The sequence below is a fragment of the Sceloporus undulatus genome, chromosome 3 (genome assembly GCF_019175285.1).
Source record: "Sceloporus undulatus isolate JIND9_A2432 ecotype Alabama chromosome 3, SceUnd_v1.1, whole genome shotgun sequence".
NCBI lineage: Eukaryota > Metazoa > Chordata > Lepidosauria > Squamata > Phrynosomatidae > Sceloporus > Sceloporus undulatus.
The window spans coordinates 42,308,301-42,329,241 of record NC_056524.1 but is presented as its reverse complement, the minus strand read 5'-3'; the positions used below and the strand labels follow the sequence as shown (position 1 = coordinate 42,329,241).

At 38.2% G+C, this 20,941-nt stretch overlaps 1 protein-coding gene across 1 annotated transcript; it reads right to left on the bottom strand.

Moving 5' to 3' along the window:
• Window positions 1-3,558: 3,558 nt before the first annotated feature.
• Window positions 3,559-19,785, bottom strand: CD200R1 (CD200 receptor 1). Its single transcript, XM_042456739.1, has 6 exons — window positions 19,541-19,785; window positions 14,829-15,131; window positions 12,123-12,377; window positions 8,564-8,684; window positions 6,974-7,034; window positions 3,559-4,040 (listed from the first exon to the last, which is right to left on the bottom strand). Exons 1-6 carry the CDS (start codon window positions 19,626-19,628, stop codon window positions 3,942-3,944), a joined length of 927 nt encoding a protein of 308 aa, XP_042312673.1. The 5' UTR covers window positions 19,629-19,785; the 3' UTR covers window positions 3,559-3,941.
• Window positions 19,786-20,941: the final 1,156 nt, after the last annotated feature.

Sequence of the window (20,941 nt, the reverse complement as noted above, 5' to 3'; positions counted from 1 at the left end):
GGACTCTCTTGTTCAGTGTGTAGGTGTTTATACAGGTGTGCTTGGGTTAATGTTGATGCACCAAAAAGCCAGGAGTGACAGGAGGGAAGTGGGGAGAAGGACAGAGAGTGCATGCAGCTGGGCCAATCATGCCTTTTGGAGCAAGGCAGGATGTGACTTATGTCTCTGTTGTTGTACTTGACAGCAGTGGCACAGTGCCTAAAAAAGATTTCTCATCATGTTGGTAGTGAACATTTCACAACCGCAGCAGCGAAAGACTTGAAAAATTGGACATATATCTTGTGTGCTATAGATATCACTACATACATACAATACATGTGAGCTGTATTGGGAAGGGCAGCAGCTGCTATATCTACTGATCACATTGCGCCATCTGGCCAGCTATTGAAAAGTGCTTTGTCCCACTGCACTTGGCTTTGGTTTGCCATATTACCTTGTTGTCTAGGTTTTGCCCAAATTCTGGGCCCATTTACCCAGACTGATCTCAGGCCCATTTCTACTGTCATCTGACCCTGTAGCAGTTCCACCTCCCTCTGAATCCTTGCCTACTCCATTCTGTAATGTCACAGGGGCATACTCCATGACATCGCAAGGAGATACAAATTTCATTGAGCTTCTATATTCATTCACCTTGGAGAAGTTGGAAAGATCAGAGGTAAGGTGGCTAGTAACATCTCATTCTCTTAAGATTTAAGTGCCAAAACCAGAGACCCAGGGCTTTCTACACTTTAAGATGGAGGCCCAGAGTATATTACTGAAGAGGGACTTGGTCTCTGTTCTCCCACAAAGTAATTGCTCTTGAGATATGGAGAGACAGTAGTAGATTCAGGTGCATGGATGATGGCACAGGTACCTCTTTCAGTGGTAGCTGAAATGTCAGTGGGGCAATGGATCCACTCTGGGTTTAATATGAACTTTGTAAGAGTTTTCCAAGGTGGAGAATCTGTTTGGGGGATGGAGTACATCATCTGTGATAACTCCATTAAAGTTTGGACACAGTGAAATGAGGCCACCTGTGCAAAATGTAGTCGTTTCTTTATACTCGCCAACCAATTCAGTGCCTCACTAACATCAGATCTATCAGCTGCCATTACCTCACTCTCAAATGCTTCTCCAGTCCTCAACCTGAAAATTGCTACGCTCCACCCCCTGCTTTCATTACTGCCATGGCTTTTGACTGTTTTGAATGTTCTCTTCCCATGGAAAGACTTTGGGCATGTTGATTTCTCCTCAAAGGGTTTATTCAGCTTCCTTTTCTCATTAACAAAGTAATACTTTCCTGTATATCCGGGGAGCTGCATGAGTGTGCAGAAACCACTGCATTGTGTAGGGGTGGCCTAATTTCACTATGCTACCAGTTGCCACTAGGATACCAAGTTTACTGTATATGACAAAAATAAAACTCTTTCCAGCCAACAACTTCGCAAGTATGTCCTGTCACTGCCACAGACATCCTGTGTGATTTTATGAAAGCTACTCAGCATTTCTCTACTGCATTTTCCCTAATGTGTAAAAACAATAAATAAATCATGTTTCTGTGTTTTGTTAGGGTCACACATTACACTGCTCAGCAGAAGGCATAGTGCTTTTTGCAGTTACCACGCATTATATAACAAGTATCACTTGATCTTTTGTCAGAACTTGAAACATTGGCTGGTATTCTGTTCATTATTTACAATGTTGTAAGCCAGAGTGAAGATTGGAGGAAGTATTAACAAACTAAGATACACAGACAACACAAAACTATTAGCAGAAAAAACAAAGATGTAGAACAGTTATTTTAAAAAGTAAAAGAAGAAAATGCTAAAGTAGGCTTAATGCTGAATAAAGAGAACAAAAATAAGGACCACATAAGAACTACAGGAATTCATCCAAGATACAAACTAGAATTAGGCAAAGAATTCCCATACCTTTGATCAAACATTGATCAGAATGGAGACTGCAGTCAAGAAATTAGAAGAAGACCAAGAATGGGAATGGTAGCTATGAAAGAATAAACAAGATTCTAAAGTGCAAATACATAACACTGAACACTAAAGTGAAGATTATCCAAGCCATGGTATTCCCCATCACTCTGTACAGATGTGAGAACTGGACAGTGCAAAAGGCAGACAAAGAGAAAATAAACTCTTTTAATATGTGCTGGAGAAGAGTGCTGAGGATACTGTGAACAGCCAAGAAGACAAACAAATGGGTTCTAGAACAGTTTAAGCCCGAACTTCCCCTGGAAGCCAAGATGGTTAAACTGAAAACTGTCATACTTTAGCCACATCATGAGAATGCATGACTCATTAGAAAATACAATAATGTTAGGAAAGGTAGTAGGCAGCAGAAGGAAAGGGAGACCACATGCCAGATGGTTGGACTCAATTGGAGAAGCCTCAGACCAGAGCCTTCAGGACCTGTGCAGAGCAGTGGAGGAAAAAGGTCTTGGAGAGGTTTCATCCATTCAGGACAGTCACCAATAACAAGCTAGGGCCAAGTTATCCTAGCCTGCAAAAATTGAGCAGTGGCTTCCTTTAACTACTATTAATACTGTAAGAAATCTAGTAAATAATGAAACTTTGCCCCTTCTTAAATGTTCTGCTTGTAGAACAGTTTGAGAGATCTTCCTATTTCAGCCTGTACTTTTAGCACATTACCACATGAGCCCCATTCTTGCAGCAATTACATCAGTTTTTAAAAAAATGAAACATACCAGTTTCAGTGCAGCCAATATTGCATGTCTTCACAATCCCATCATTGGAACTGCTGCTGCTGTCACACTTTCTTCTGGACTCCCCCTTAACCCCACATCCCTGCCCTATGCCCTATCCAGCATGCCTTTCGGTATTTTAATTTTAATTTTATTTCCACTTTTTCATGTAACTCCAGAGTTCTGCTCATATGATTTAAGTTTAAAAAAAAAACAGGGAAAAGAAATAAAAAAATAAAATAAAGGCAATCAGCCTGCTTGGAAATAGCGAGGGGAATTAGGACAAGGGATGGGAGAGGGGGGACACTGATACCACATGACTATTAATATCACAACTGGTAGTAACCTTTGGCACCAGAGGACTAGCGCAATTGGGAGGTCACTGACAGGTTTCCCCCATCAATGAAAAGGGATGCCTTAACCATGCTTCAGAGACACAGCAGCTATGGGTTGGAGGTGGCAGCATGTGATACCAAAGATGTTTTTTCAGATGTAATTGCATATAGTAATCTCCTGAGACTGTTAATACCCACCATAGGACACTATTCAAATATGAATGCCCCGCAGCATTTAGGCAGAGTGATGGCAATGTCAGTATTTATAACTGATTCTTTGCATAGCTTTCTAAACTGGTATCCAAATGCTGGGCCTTGGGGAAGAGGGGAAAAAAGAAGGCTTATGATACAAAATGGAATACAGTGCTACCTCGGGTTACGAAATTAATTCGTTCCGCGGCTCCGTTCGTAACCCGATACATTTCGCAACCCGAAAAGCCGCTGGAAAGCCGCTAGCCGCGTTTTGCGTTTGAATTTCGCGCCGAAATAAATTTCGTAACCCAAAAAAAACATCGTATCCCGGAACAGTTTTTTCCAATCTAACTTTTTCGTATCCCGGAAATTTCGTAACGCGATCAATTCGTATCCCGGGGTACCACTGTATTTAAGAACAACAGAATTTTGAAAGAATTCCTTGAAGCCTGGACAGAATTGCAGAATTGCTCAGCTCCTTGTATTGTATGTTTTTTGCAGAGCAGATAACCAGATCTGGCTTTTCACTCAGGGAAGAGAGTGCACTGTCAGAGACAACAAGATGTTGTCGGTCTTATGATATAGATGGGGAAACCAAAATGTAACCATGTTCAGAAGGAGTGTGTCTTTAAAGAAATAACATTTCTTCTTCATTGCTATTAAAGTGGGGTTTCCCCACTTTTTTACATATCTTCACAAAGCTTGGCTAAGGTCATGATTCATGTTGAACTTGAAAACTCAGGCGAGAAGTCACTTGTTTTGTCATAGATAACATTTTCCACTTGCACAAAGGTGGCATATGGCTGCGTCTCATTCTCCTACAAAACAAATGCACAGCCCTTGAGAATAGTAGATAGCTCATCTTCCAAATAAACTTGTGAAGTATTTTTTTAAAAGTGAAAGAAGCATCAGCAAATCTATTTGTTTCTCTCATTGTATGATATACATTGGTAAAAATCTTTTGACTTGCACAGTTATAAATAAAGTTAATTTTGACATTATCGTATTGTTCCATTGCAAAATACACAAATTCCCTATGCCACAGTCTAAAATCCTGCTTTTTGATTTTTTAAAAATTCTGGCATCCAAGGCCAAATCCATAACTAGGAAAGTTACTGTTTTGAATCATAACTCCCAGAATCTTTCAGTGAGGGGATTCTGGGAATTATACCTCAAAAAGTAACATTTCCAAACTGTTGCTCATAGTTTGTCCAATCTGAACCACAAAACTTTTAGAATTTGAATCTTAAGACTTTGTAAATTTTTAAAAAGAGATAAATAAATAAATCTGTGCACTTTTACAAACATTAAAAACATTAAAAACATATTTGCATTTTTGGGAAAAGTAAAAAAAAAAAAGAATGGATAGACATGTAGAGAATGGAGAAAAAAAGTTGTCAAGCTAAACTTTATATTGATGAAGTATATAAAGGCTTTTACTTAGTATGAAGTTACCAAGAATTTCCCTTTTTCCTCTCCTGTGTAAATGGGTGCAAAAACTAGTAACCTGGCCCATCTTCCACTGAGGTGGCATTTTCCAATGATGTTGCTTGGGATTCTATGTGGTGACTAAAATATTCAAGGAACAACTGCCTCAGGAAAGAGTTCAGCAGAGCTGGGGAAAGACTGCAGCTCACAGAATCCATTAGCTACCATTGGGATTCTGAGAACTGTAGCCAAGAAAAATAACATTTTCAAGCTCTGAGAAAGTATCAGATGTGACATGCTCTAGGGCCACCCTTCCCAAATTGACCCCCTCCACATGTGTTGGGTGACATCCCATCATCCCCACTCAGGGGGCCTCAGGGTTTATGCTGGCAAGTAATGACGGAAGTTGGAATTCAGCATATGTCAAATGTCCCAGGTTGGAAATGACTGTGCTATGGAGAGTAGATATGGCTTCCTTTCTTTTGTGAAAGCATATTTTTGTGATTACAGTTGCAAAAGTGCAAACCACAAAGCTGGATGTAGCTCACTAACCACATGTTTGCTTTTCATTAGCCTTGAGTTTGGTTTTTTAAATGCTGACTCTCACTTTTTAACAGAGTCATTCATTCCTGTTACTCACTGTACTGTTTGGAAAAATTAATATATTGCTGTTCTTGTATTTGAAAAGTAACACATTGTGTGTAACTGTTACTATTTTTTTTTTTAAAAAAATAGACCTAATACAAGAATTGCATGAAACTTGAACAATTCCACTAAAATTTTCTAAAATCTTTTTATTTGTTTCTTTAATTTATTTATATGTCACATTTCTCCCAGAGTGAGACCTAAGATGGCTCACAGAAGGAAATCAATTACAATCTACCAATGCAGTTTTAAAAGCAATTAAAATTATTACAATTAAAGCAATACAAAATTATTTAACAACATACAATAGTTATAAAATAAATACATCAGGTTTTAAGTTTTACTAGTTTTACAGGAAACTAAAAACAGTAACTAAAAAAAAATCATTATAATTCCTAAATTTAAATTCAGTTCTTGATCATTATGTTAATTTTGAAGTTTAGCATTGTTATATCCTACTCATCCACTCTTTGGGGGGAAAGGTTTATGGAGTTTATCACACTGAAGCTAATTTCAGCATTAAAGAGAGATTAAAGCGAATGATTATCACATGCAATTGCGCAAATAAAGTGATATCGTAAATGCATTGTCATTGAAATCCCAAAGGTAAAAAGATGTGCGTTAATGCTTCTTTGTGACCACTTTAATGGTGGGTTTTGTGCAACATCATGTGAAACCATTTCACGTAATTACACAATTTTTCCAGGATATACACGGGATAAACTCCCAATCTCCTTCATATGATAAACTCCTATCATTTTATATGGCTTGAAACTTGAAATAACTTGTCGCTTCTAAGTTTTGTTTTCTAACATTCTTCGTCAATGTCTCTCATGGTTTTAAAATTTTAATTGTGTTCATATTGTGGTTTTGAATGCTGTTAGCCACTTTGGGCACTGTTTTATATTAGAAAGATATATATGGCTTCTCATTAATTAGAATTAATTTAATTAACTAATTAAATACATTTTAAATAATTAAATAAAATTTAATTTAAAATATCAAAAATATGTATACTGGAATTTTTAAAAGGATAGATACAGGGAAAGAAAAAAGAAAAAGAATAAAAGAGGGAATAGGATGTGAACATGACTAAGTATATATACATTAATATAAACTGATCATATGTTTAAATACATTTTCCTTGAAGCTGACATTTAAGTAAATACATGCTGATGCGCAACATGTTCACAAATTATATAATAATTTATATAGCAAGGGTCTCATAAACCCTCATATTTGAAAAAAAGAAAAACAAAACCCTGCAAAAAATTCCAAAAAGTAGGCAAATTTTCATGCTCCTGACAGGTCCCAATGCCTGTCTGGTGCCCTCTTTGGTTTGGTGGGTTTCATGTTGTGCATTGATGTTATTGTGCATGGGAGCCAATGGGAAAGATGCACAGACACAGATGCTTACTGGGCTCAATGCTGTTGGTGCAACCCAAGTCACTTCTGATGTCAATAAATATGTATCACCACAATAACTTTGTGAAGGTGACAGCTGGGGATCCATAGCTATCTTATCACTTGCCACCTCCATTAATAAGTTTTCTCTGGGCAGACATTTCACACTGCATTGTATTGTTTTCCAAAAGGCAACTCCACCATGTAGCACGGTTAGCAACCTGTACCTGTCTACTACAGCATTGTAGGTATTATATTATCTCCTTGGTCTTACCTGGAAGCTCAATCTTCTTGTAACTGTTTCAGGGTTTTTCAGCTCATTGACATCTGTTTTTCTATTATAAGAGGGAAAAGAAGGAAATCCCATGTTCCAGAGAGATGCCATACAAAATGGGTTGTGATGAACATGTCCAGTATAAGAGTGTAGCCAGACATGTACCTAAGGTCCAAAACACTGCAGAAATATTTAACAGTTTGAGACCACTTTAACTGTCCTAGCTGAATGCTAAGAAATTCTGGGAATTATAGTTTAGTGACACATTTAGCCTGTTCAGTCAGAAAGCTCTGGTGCCACAATAAACTACAATTCCCAGGATTCCCTAGCCCTAAACCAGGGGAGTTAAAGCAGTCTCAAACTGGATTATTTATGCACTGTGTTTCAGATTTATGTAGTGAGAATGAAAAAGGGGCACTGGCCCTCAAATAAGAATGCTCCTTTCCCAATGAAATTTTTCTCCTGTCCCCAAATTTCTAATTTGCGGTAATTTAAAACTTCAAATGAACATTTAAAAATACAATTTAGGCATTCAAAAAAAGGTGGGACAGGCAAAACTACCAAGGGAATGGTAACATGGCAAATATAAAGAGTTCTAGGTATGAATGATCAGTATCTCGTATCTGCAAAGCTAGAAATTTTTGAACCGAAGGAAAATTTCCTCGGAGGCAGAATTCTTGTTTGGAGAGTCAACGCCTTTGTTTTGCCACCAGCACCCCATAAATATACCCCTGAGAGTATTTAAAAATAGCTCTGTTAGTCTGAAAAATCAGTATGTAAAGGGATCTTGTAGCACCTTTGAGACTAACTGAAAGAAAGAAGCTGATAGCATGAGCTTTCGTAGACTCCTTTCTTTCAGTTAGTCTCAAAGGTGCTACAAGATCCCTTTGCATACCTTGACAGTGGTGTAATTTCCAATCTAATATGCTCTTATATCAAATCACCAAAGCATTTTCCTCCTTCTCTTACAGCCTGATCCTAATAGGGTAAGATCAGAATCTGGAAAAATTAATTTTGAGCATTAGGATCCCACCAATCCCAAAGCCAACATGGCCAGTAACTTTTCTAAGCTCTGGGTAAGATATGCTAGTTCTTTGGCTAATATAAAGGATAAATTCACCTCCTTCACTTGGGCTACAGGGGCCTGGCTTCAGCACCAGTATTACCACAACTATGTAATCATTCTTAATTTGTTTGAAAACATACAATCACCCTACATTTCACTGTGTCAATCATTTTCTAACCCCCAAATGGTTTCTTAAGTAAGGCATTTCTGTGTTTCTATCATTAAACTGAATTTATGGGTCTGATCCATTGCACAAAGCTGTGAAACATGATATAAGTTTATTTATTTATGCCTTTATTAATTTAAATATTTATATTTCATCCTCTAGCCAAAGATCTCAGGGCAGCATACAATAAAACCAAACTCATTCATTTAAAACAGTGTAAACAAAACAATTTCAAAAGGCTACATCATATTATACCCTTTAACAAGTTATGAAAAGACAGATGAAAACTGGGTAAAATAGTTTAAAATAATTTAAAACCATGTACATATTAGGGTTTGTATAAATTAAACATACACACCTTCTATGGAAAAACCTCCAGAGATAGATGAACAGTAGAGGTATGAAGAGTCCCAAGAGACAAATGAGGCTGCTATAAAGAATTGTCAATGTAGTATCTGTCCTTCTTGCGTTGTATGTGCCTGAAGATTTTGAAGTGTCAGAAATACAAATTATTATAACCTTAGGCTTAACTGAGTACAAAGGTACCTCCTAGATTAGGGTTGGGTAAAGTGCAGCCTGTAGACACAAGTGGCCCCAGCGACCCCCCCAAGAGGTTAAATAATGAGGGGGGAGCATTTCTACTACATTTCGGGAACCTCCAGGAAAAGCCTTTTTAAAAAACCAAACTGAACAGGAAGTGACTTCTAATCATATCCTGTTGTTTAAAAAGGCCTCCCTTAGGCATAGGTCCAAAACACGATGAGAACATTCTCCATGTCCCTTAGACAAGAGGGCATTTGGGAGCCAAAAAATAATAATCAATTTTTAAATTAAATTAAAATTTTGATTTAATTAAATTTAATTTTTTATTTAATTAAAATTAATTAAAATATTTTAAATTATTGTTTGGTTTTGTTGTTGTTGTTGTTGTTGTTGTTTTTTGGTGGAGCAAGTGCATTGGAGGGTGCAACCCTCCATGGACTTCTGGGGGGAGGGCTAATGCATTCTGCCAGCATTCCACAGTTGCCCTGCCCTGTTCTAAGTACTTCTAAGTAGACATGCATAGGATTCCACTATTAATAGATACAACTGCAGAGATCATGAAAGGCTCTGGAGTGCCCTTAAAGACATGGGAGTGCCAACACATCTGTTAGTCCTGATGTGGAATCTATACTCAGGACAAAAGGCTACTGTCAGAACAGAACACAGAGAAACAGAATGGTTCCCAATTGGCAAAGGGGTCAGACAGTGTTGCATCTTATCACCCTACTGTTTAACTTATATGTAGAAGATATTGTAAAGAAAGCAGGCTTGGACAGAGAAAGAGGAGTGAAAATAGGAGGAAGGCATATCAACAATGTAGTTGACACCATAAGTACTAACAGAAAACCTCACAGACCTGGAACATTTACTATGGAAAGTCAAGGAAGAAAGTGGAAAGGCAGGCTTGATGCCAAACCATAAAGAAAACAAAAATAACGACCAAGGAGAGTCTACACAAATTCAACTGAGACAATGAGGAAATAGTAAAAGAGTTCTCATACCTGGGATCAAATACTGATAGAAATGCAGCTATGAAATCAGAAGATTAAGAATGACACAGCAGCAATGAAAGAACTAAATAATAATAATAATAATAATAATAATAATAATAATAATAATAAAATGCAAAGATACACAGCTGAGCACAAAAGTTAGAATCATACAAGCTACTGTATTCCCTATTACCTTGTATGGGTGTGAGGGCTGGGCAGTTAGGAAAGAGGACAGGAAGAAAATCAATTCATTTGAGATGTGGTGATGGAGAAGAATACTGAGGATTCCATGGACAGCCAAAAAGACAAACAAATGGGTCCTAGAGCAGAGTAAGCCAGAAATCTCTCTGGAAGCCAAGCTGACAAATCTTAGGCTGTCGTACTTTGGACACATCATGAGAAGGCATGACTCATTGGAAAAAACAATAATGTTAGGACTGGTGGATGAAAGTAGAAAGACAGCAAGGCTGCATGCTAGATGGATGGACTCTATTGAGGCGATCACAAGTATAGGTTTGCAGAAACGAAGCAGAGCAGTAGAGGACAGGGAATCAAGGAGATGTCTCATCCATGGGGTTGTCCTGAGTCGAGATCAACTCGAGGGTAGTTAACAACAACAACAATAGCTGCAAATGATGAATCAATTTGGAAGAAAAAGACTAATTAGGTTAGAATTTGTGTGCAGTCCTATGGTGTTCTTTATCCATGAGAAAAATATGAAGTTTAGGAGGTTTCCTTGCAGTTTGTATCCAAAGTAGCATTTGGAAAAGTTGCCTTTTGGACTACAGCTCATCAAGACAGGACAGCCAAAATTATTGGTTTTATCTGCTTTTATTTGCTGTAATTTGCTTCAGCAGCCCTTGCAAGCTGAAACGCTATAAACGAATAGTTAGAAAAATGAATAAAAATAGCCAGAACTCCCATTTGAAATTACTACTGCGACAAGTAATGTCTTGGAAATACATGTTTCTAGTGACACTTGAAAATGTCGATGTTGCTAGATGTTACATTATTTTTTAAAAAGGAATATATTACAGGTAATGTTATAACTTGTAACAGACTATGTTGAAGCTCTGCTTTCATGAAAGAAAGTCTTATTTTTATTCTGTTTTATTTCAGAATAATTGCATATCTCCAGTAGAATAATCTCAAGTAAAAGTGCCTTGGTAACCAAACCATTCAAATCTCTTAGTATCTTTATAAAGCAACCCTTTCATTTAATCACTATCAAGGGCTGCTTCCAGCAGAGTATTTCCCTTCATGGCAATGTTATGGAAGTGATTTTCCCAAAGGAACAGAGGAGCAGAAGATTAGAAAATCCCCATAACCCCTTTAAAAAAAAAATCAACATGATCCTCAAATGCTGACCTAAAATTTTCCATGTTGATTTCTTTCATAAGAATAATTCCAAAGAACTGTCTCCAAATGAAAGTATTGCACACAAACTGGCTCTTAGCCAAAGAATAAATACGAATCACTGTTTGAGGAAGCTTTCCTTGTTTTTTTTTTTTTAAATATAATAATTGTAGGCCAACTATAAAATGGCCAACACCAAACCACAATCCATGGAACATATTCACTGCAGGATGAATGGATCTGTATTTGAATGAAAGGATATTAACCTAAACTTAATCCTAATTAGTGTAGATCCATTGACTCCACATGAAATTTGGAAAGACATACCAAGTTCTTATTAACCTAATGGACTAACAACTAGATTTAAACCATCAGTTTTTCTTCTGCTTTACTCCTCTCACACCAGAACCTATTACAAGTTAACATTTGAGATAAAGTGATTTCAAGGTGATATAAAGAAAATAAAACGAATCGAAACCAAACCCTATTAAATATTCAACCTAGACAAATGATACACAAACAGAAAATAAGGCCTAAATCCAAATGCTAATCCTAGCATAAGGAGACCCACAGAATCAGTGGGATTTCTGTAAGTGCTGGTTTAACATGCCAACAGTTTATTCAGTGAGCCCATGATGGTTGGTACCAGCAACATGGTTGAGGCCTTAATACAGCAGCAGCTCAAACTTGGAAAACTTACCTTTTTGAAGCAGCTCAAACTTGGGCAGCAGCTCAAACTTACAAAACTTACCTTTTTGAACTACAGCTCCCAGAATCTCTGAGACTGTGCTCATATCAGTTAGAGGATTCTGGGAGTCTGAAAAAAGTAATCTTTCCAGGTTCTGGCAACAACATAAAAGCAAGCCTATTGTCAAGTTTCAACATTGCTTAAGAAATGTCTTAGGGAAAAGAGATGCTTCTAGTAGTTCACAGAATGTATGCAAGAAGGGGCCACCTTGCAATCTATTGGAAGAATATGCCAGCACTATGGCTGAATGGGGGTGGGGAATATCTAAGTACTGTTACCTAATGAGAGAGTTAAGATACGGTCCTCTTTCCAGGCAGGATGGGAGACAATGCAAGTTACTTCGTCCTCATTGGCACTGGTGACATTGACATTGTAGGCACTGGTGACTGTCTCTGTGCCATTGAATAAACCTTCAACCTCAGTTTCATAATCTCCTGTTGGGCTCCATGAGATCTGCGCTGTTGGCTTTCCTGCAACTGCCTTGCACACAAGAGTGCCATTGAGGTTATTGGTCAAAGACAGCTCAGGAGGCACTAAAGGAAAAATCATTAGGGGAAAGAGTCAGATTTATACAGCATGGAGGGTGGACATAATAGCACATAAATTCACACATTCCACATAAAGGGACATAACATCAAACTACTGATAGCCCTGTTATACCAAAATATGTTTTGAGGATATCAATAGGGTTTGGAACCTTCAAAAGACCTGTTTATAGTGCTGGTCTTGTTAAATTTGGGGGGGGGGGATATGTTGCTTCACTTTCTCCTGTTATCCTACCTGTCTTGAACTAGAAATCCTAAGTCAGCTGTTTATAGCAAAACTTTTAAAAATCAGGGAGCATGCTGTCCATAAGATTCCGGAAATTATAGTCCAAAAAATGTAACATTTTTTGAGTTCTGGTTTATAGATGCAGCTAAGGAATACAATGTGTTCCTTGTTCCCCTTCACTGTCACGTGGGCAACCTGCTCTCCTATATGATCCCTAGCAGTCCAGTATTCTAAAGTCCTCATTGGGTCCCATCTATGTTCCAACGTCTCTTCTGAAAATTCAGGATCCCAGAAATATTCAGTGTTGCGGGGGACAACATGCACATATGTTCTTCTTGGCGCTCCAGTCAATGCCAAGCTGGCTGCAGCCATGATGTTCCTGAGGTTAACTACCTTTTCTTTTCCTTTTCTTTTTTCCACAAAGTACAGTGGTGCAATAAAATGCTGTCCCTTATATAAAATGGCAAAATCAAGGATTGCTTTTTGGAATTTATATATACAGTCATTCCTCCACATTTGCTGGGGTTAGGGTCACAGGACCTCCATGAATGTGGGGACAATGCAAATAACAAAAACACTATGTTTTTACTTGCAAGGACTCCTCTCTAGGAATCTCTAGGTTCTCCAGTGCAACTCTGTCGTCAACATCTGCCAGATACTGACCACAGGATTGCACTGGAGGAGCTACAAATGCCTAGTGGAGTGTTCTCTCTAGGAATCTCTAGATCCTTCAGTGTGACTTTTGGTTAAACTTGACCATAGAGTTGCACTGGAGGACCTAGATATTCCTAGAGAGAACATATTAATAAAATCCGCGAATAACCAAATCTGCAAAAACCAAAGCCGCAAATGTGGAGGGATGAGTGTATATTTATTTTCAAGCTGTGGATGGTTGAATCTGTGCATAAGAAATCCATGGATACAGGGTGCTGATTGTACATATGCAAATTTAGAAATGTATACGTCATTTCTTTAACAAAGAGTGAAATGTTGTAAGAACTCCAATTATGTTTGTTTTCAGATCCTGTGAGAGTAGTGGGAAGGAGACTGAACCTTGAGAAAATGAGCAACCAGGCCTATGAAGAGGTGGGTCATTCTTATTGTGAGAAGGAATTTGGCAGCCTGCTGCCTTGGAATCTCTTTCTCTGTGTGTGTGTGTGTGTTGTCTGCCTTCAAGTCCTTTCCAACCTTTGGCAAGACCAAAACATATGTAATGGAGATCTGTCATGAAGAACTGAAAAGGACTAGCTGGATACACGACAACTGCCAGCATTCAACGGAAAGGTGAGCATGGTTTATCTCAGTTTCACATGGTGGGAGTGTGTGATGTGAAACAGCACACAGCTAGAGATGATGATCCATTCACATCATTCAACAGAAGGAACAAAGTTAAGCTGAACACAAAAAGTAGTTATTCATTTTAGAAGTATTCAGGTGGCAACTCTACACCTTCTGCTACCTCCCTCAGATCTACTTGGCAGCTTTATCTGGCCTCAGTCTCCTTCTGAGCTGACACAAGAAAGTTGACTGCCTGTGGCAAAGGACAGCATAGCAAACCTGCCCTCCTTGCACACATGTGCCCCAATTCCACCTTCAGAAGTTGACCAGATTGGCATTTAAAACTCATGTCAATATTAGGTGTTGTGAAAACAGCCTTAATTTCATCTGAGGATGGTACGGTAGCTTGGGGTCTGTGTGTGTGTGGCTGGACAGAGAAGCTAATTACACACACACACACACATTTTAATGCTTTTGTATTGTTTTTAAATTGTATTATTTAAAATTTGCTGTTTGCTGCCTTAAGTCCCTATAATGGAATAAAGGTAGGATATAATAATAATAATAATAATAATAATAATAATAATAATAATAATAATGGCCATCCCACCCCTTCCACGCTGGAGGCTGTGGAGCTGGGATGGACGTTTGTTTCCCTCCCACTGGTTGAGACCATGGCAGTTAAATCACACCATGGCAAGGTTGCCAAGGCATGGAATTTCTGGGGGTGTGGTTAAGAGCATGCTTTTCACCCCCCTGATGGTTCATTACTGTACAATTTTTAAAAACAAATGTTTTATTACTGAAAATTGCTCTGAGAAGTGACCAGCATCTGAAAAGTGGTATATAATTGTTTGGAATGAATCGGGGGTGGGGGGTGGTTGTAACAGGTATAGTCTATAGATAGATATGGAACAGAAAAAAGAGCTTCTTACCTAATACTGTTAGAGAATATTCATAGACGAAAGTTCCATTAGTGTGTGCAACTGAACACATGTATATTCCTTCACTGGAAATTTGTGGTGACTTTATCTGAAGAGATGGCAGCTGCTCTGGTCTGGATAGCCAATTCACATTTTCACTGCAGTTTTTGTCTTTCAAATCTCCCCTACTCGTGTATGATAAATAGCAATATGTTCCATTGTTTAAGCGTACATTCCATACTACTAGCTGAGGTCCATGTTGAGGACAATCCAGTACAATTGCAGTATCAACTATTGCAGACTTACTCAATTTACCTGGAAGGATAGAGAAAGAAATACCATTAGTGCAGGGTCACCATATTCTGCTCAGCCACACGAGTGGCTAGGAGGCTGGCACACATGGTTCTATACTCTTGAGGCTTATCACTACTGTCTTCCACTTGCTAAAGTAGCTGTCCTATAGGAATTTATCACATGGAGGCACATCCCGTGCAGAAACAGGATTTTAAAATCCGCTAAAAACCAGTAAATACAGGTTGTTTTTCAAACATTTTGGTAGAAAGAGAAATAACACAAAAATAACCCAAAGGGAAAGCTGACAAAAACCAATCCTTTCTACTTTTGGAATTTCCGGAAAGTAAAAAGGAGCGGGTTTTGTTGGCTTTCCATTCAGGTTATTTTTGCGTTATTTCTCTTTCATGCAAAGGTCATCTGAAAAACCTGCATTTGTGGTTTTTTTTCCTACTTTCTGTTTGGGTTAACCCTGAATGTAAAGTGAAAAACAACCCGCAAAAGTGGATTGTTTTCACTTTAAATCTAGTTTCTGCATGAGATTCATCCCATGTGAGAAACTCCATATTCCCTGAAGTAGAAGCCACCCAATTTGTGGTTTTCATCTTCTACTTTATTACATCTGAGAGGAGCAGTCTAGGTAAAGGAATAAAGGGCAAGATGCCAGACTCTGGAACAACTTCCACTAGCCACTTGGATTGTTTTTACAGAAAAGCGGGGTATAAATAAAAGTTTTATTATCTTTAAGGATCCTTCTTGGAAATGTATACATATTTATTTAAGCTTAATTTCAACATGACTCAGTCAGGTGTTATTCTGCTGTACATGTGTGTATATGGAGCCAGTAAAGCATAGAGTGTTGCCTTAGGACTGGGAAGATCCAGGTTCAGGCTGCTATAATGTATAGGACTTATTAAGCCTGTGAGGGTAGTAATTGAATTTTATTGAATTTTATTCTTTTTTTAAAGTATCATTAAACTTGTAATATTTTAAAGATGTCTACCTGATATATGGAAGAATAAATTCAGTGATGACATTTATATGGGAAAGAAATAGGAGGTGTTCTGTCCAAAGGACTATGGTTGTTCTGTTCCCAGGAGTGTTGGTTGAGCCAAATAATGTATATGGAGTTTAGTTCACTTACTGCTTTAATCCCAGGATTAAAAAGATGTCTGACCATGGGGGAGTTATCTAGAAAATCGCCACCATTCACCTGCCAGTATTTAAATTAGCAGCAATAATAGCTATCTCACTCTGATTTAATTTAATTTTTTTTCTTTATCCAAAGAAACAGGAGAGTTATTGCCGCAGTTTCCAAGGAATACAATATCATTTGTTAATTATTAAATGATATAGAAAATATGCACATAGCACAGATCAACAATGGGAAAGCTTTTGATTCTCCCAGATTTAAAAATGTCTTGAAATTTTAGGAATCAGCAAAATCATTAGACAATTTCTCTGAACTATTATAAAATTCTGCAACACTTGGTTAACAGTAAATGGAGGAGAACTTGGCAGTGTTAATATAAGGCATGAAATTTTCAGGGTGATGCATTATTTTTTTATTGTTTGTTATTCTTTTAAAAGTGCTCTTTTAAAGCAAGTTGTTTTGGTTGAACTTATGTTAATTGAAGGATTTGTTTCTGAATGGCATTTCTTGCGCTATAAAATAAAGTGATTAAACAGAAGCAACAAACACTAGATTCCAGTGAACTAAAAGGTTTAAATTCAAACAGTCATTGTTGTTCCAGTAAAAGAGTTGGAAAATAGTAATAATAGCCAGACTTGTTAAAAAATAAATAATCAATTAAAAAATCATGTGGTTTAAATAAGCCAATACTGTAAATACATACATACACACAAAAGGATTACAAATATTTGAGAATATTACAAGATGACAGCATTCAACATTAGAGAGTGAAAGAAATCACTAGTACAGAGCATACAAAAATGTGCATAAACTTTTAAAATAAAAATGTAATGCTAGAAACATAATTCAGTCCATAAATCCTGGGTCACACCAGTTATTTGATATTGTGTTGGGATTGCTGACTGGGCTCAATCACAACTAAATGCACTGGAAAGAAAAATTCAGAAAATTATGGCAGCAAAGCATTTTTTACAACCTTGAAGTGATACTGATAGACTATATCTACCATGTAATATTGGTGGCCAGGGGTTATTATAAATGACACAAAGTACTGAAAAAAAGAAAAGATATTTGTGTGAATGCATCAAAGAAAAGGATAAGTGTTAAAACATTGAAATAGAGAGAAGAAACTGAACATCAAAGAAACAAAAGCTGTGTACTGAAAGGAAAAATTGCCTTGAAGCTTGGTAAACCCATTACATTGTCAATATATTAAAAGTATAGAAAGAATGTTTAGATTCAAGCTGACAAGCAATCAGAACATCATATGCCAGACATAACTGGCTGGGGGGAGGGGGGGGAGAAAGCTTGGCAAAACATCTGAATGAAATCATCATAGAGTGGATTACAATAGCATAGATGCAAAAAGTAACACTGCTTGGAACATGTCACAATCTCTGATGATGCTTCAGGACAGCAATGTCTTCCAACATTTTCAACATATTCCCTGCTGCTCTGTGGCCCTTAACATTTGCTGACTTGAAGCAACTGCTTCACTCTGGTTCATGGAAGAACCAACTTTACCGACAATTGTTCCAGCCTATATCAACTTGACCTCACCAGACAGGATGGTGAGCCGTCCGGGTGACATTTCGTGGCCTTCCAAACTGCAGCTAGTTCATATATATTCCTAAGAACTTCTATCTGAAATTGTGGTATGCAAAAATAAGGAAGAAGAGGTAACCACAGAATTAGGTGTGACATAGCAGTTTATCACACGGAGGCAAATTGCTTAAGTCCCGTGTAGAAACGGGATTTAAAAGTCTGAAACCCCCCGCAAAAGCAGGTTATTTTTCAGACGTGTTTGTGTAAAGGAGAAATAACACAACATTAATCCAAAGGGAAAGTCACCAAAACCCACTCCTTTTTACTTTTGGAAGTTCCCGAAAGTAAAAAGGAGCAGGTTTTGGCGACTTTCCATTCAAGTTAACGTCGCATTATTTCTCTTTCACCCAATCGTCATCTGAAAAACGCACTTTTTCTTTTCTAATGCCCTGAATGTCATGTGATAAACAACCTACAAAAGCAAAAGCGGGTTGTTTTCACTTTAAGTTTAGTTTCTGCCTCCATGCAATAAACTTCATACAGACTTCTGTTAAGAAAGAAAGAGATTCCCGGTCATATGTTTTTGAAGAAAAGACTGAAGTCATGTTCCTGAAAGGAAACTTAGAAGCATGTTGTGCTTGGCTATAACTCCCAGCATATTACAACCAGCATAACCACTGATCCAGCTGGCTGAGGAATTCTGGGAGCTGTAGTCCAAAGACATTAGTTTTCTGAGCTCTGTCTAAAACCTTAATGGAAACTACAAAGCATGTTTGTGTGAAAACAGACAGGGATCTTCAGCTTCACCTCTATCCTTTTCCCCTGGTATTTACTAACAACTGTGTTCTCTCTGTGCCCTGGGTTCTTCACCATCAAAATCCCTGCTGCCTGCTTTCCAGATCATTTTATGAGATATCCTTTCATGTAGGCAAAACTGAAAGGCAGAGGCTGTATCTGCACAAGCACCATGTCCCAGTTCCACTGCACAGTATCCTTGCCCCATCTTTGACCTTTTACTGCTATACACCCCTCTTTTCATCCAAATTAAAATCAGTTTGGAAGGACACAGAGGACTTCCATTATCTAGCTACATCAGAGCCAGGGGACATTGCCCACCCACTATTCTGTGTATGTGTTTGCTGTATCAGTTGCTGGTCGCACTACTGCAGGAGCTGTGAGTTTGTTTGTTTGGATCCCTGCAATACATTCACGTAGTGCTTAATCAAATAGCCTTTGTTATCCCTTCATTCTGATTGCCCCCTGCCCTTCTATATAGGGGCCAGTAGAGAAGGAGGAGGTGAAATGCCAACCAGAGAATGTTTGCATACAAATATCAAATCCACCTCCCCCCCCAAAAGGCAACACTGCTTTTTGTGGATGCCAAAACAAATAAGGGATCTACCCTTCTGTGGCAGGAACATTCAGGTGACCTAGACCTAGATGATCACCCACCAACCTCGCAACCTTTTCCTACCCCTAATTCCACTGCAATCCCAATTTGGTAGTCAAGCCACACATTTTAAATACCTTGTTCTTCCCCAAAGCATCTGAGTATTTTTAAAGCACCTTTAAGCCCTCAGGCATTGAAAAGAAGTGTTTTCACAATGGAAGGAGAGGAATGTTGTGCATTCTAAGAGGACTGGCATTGAGGCAAGGGCACATTAGTTAGCATTTGGAGATTCAGCTAGAAACATTAGGGGGGAAAATCATATCATCTATGAAAGATTGGACTTACCCATTGTTGCCATGGCCATTACAATAGTGAGCAAGGCATACATGCCACACCACTTGGTAACACAGTTAATGTCAGATTTTGCATCCATGGTTCAGACTGTCTTCTCACCACCCCATCCATTCTGTAGTACATCTATCCTCTGTTACTATCTTCGGGTACAAATGCTTCATTTCATCTAGCAGCTCTTTCCACATCCCTTGATTTCTATGGCAACTGTGTATGTTCCTCACTGATTAGCTCCTTTGGCTTGGGGGGTGGTTCCTTCTTCTGCCTCACCACTCTTCAGGGCTTCCTGTCTGCATACATTCAAAAGTGATCACTGAGGAAACAGAGCAAGCCACTATTTTCATTGGTTCTCTGAACAAAACTGCTGTCTTTGCAAAGATAATTTTCTATAGTAGAAATCAAGAAAAAAAAGTTTTTTAAATAGAACTGGTCCGTTCAAACCCAGGCTCCTTAGAAAAGAGGCATTTATTTCAAGGGAATATCATTGATTGGATAATGATAACCTTTTCACAGAAAAAAAAGTCAGCTTATCACATGAAAAAGTAGCCTGTCATATGATTCCAGCAGAATCCACTGAAGATATTGCTTCTGAAGTGTATTTCTTCACTTTAGGAGAAAAAGCACAGTTGGGTGGCACATTTTTGGGTTTTGCTAATAGTGCTACTTACAGAGGTAACCACCAGTACTAGTACTAAAAGTGGGGCATGGAGACGGAGCTATATACACATGCAAATAGTTATGTTAGTTCCATTCTGATTACGTTTGGTGGGTGTTTAAGATTCAGAACTTGTTTACTCAGAGGAAAACTTTGTTTTCGCTTCCATGAAATGACTCAAGATTATGGAACAACCGCAGTGCATTTAAAGTAAAAGTCATGCAGTGCATTTTAAGTAAAAGCAATTAATGTTTACCACTAGGTTTGACCCTTATGCACTTCACTTCCGTTTTGCATCCCATGGAAGTCCTTCCATTCATCAACAATCCTTCATGATCAAAGACATTATATTTATGAGTATCATGAGCTGAATGCAAATAAGGAAAAACTTGGTGATTTTCACATCCTGCTTGTAAGCTTCTCAGATGGTGGTTAGGGAGCCATCATTAGAAGCAGATTGCTCAGCTAGACAGAAACAAGTAAATCGTGCAAAGGTAGAGTCCCAAGTAAGTTTCAGCATCCACAGAAGGCAAACCACAATGAAGCTGAGGGACAGTTTGTCAAAGGACAGAAACTGAGTACAGGACAGATGTGGGAAATACTTTTGCTCCGAGGACCACCTGTCAGTGGTGATGGACATAGCTGAAGGTGACAACAGGTAAATCATGGTCTGGCAATGGGTATGAAGGCTGGGCGTAATGAAAGCAAGAGGCATCTTTATTCGTATTCTGTGAGAAATT

Excerpts from the sequence above, each read along its gene's own strand:
- CD200R1 (XM_042456739.1), bottom strand. The coding sequence starts at position 19,628 with ATGGATGCAAAATCTGACATTAACTGTGTTACCAAGTGGTGTGGCATG. Across the intron at positions 12,378-14,828 it reads ATATTCTCTAACAGTATTAG|TGCCTCCTGAGCTGTCTTTG; the intron begins GTAAGAAGCTCT and ends TTTTTCCTTTAG. Across the intron at positions 7,035-8,563 it reads TGGAGGTTTTTCCATAGAAG|AAAAACAGATGTCAATGAGC; the intron begins GTGTGTATGTTT and ends CTCTTATAATAG.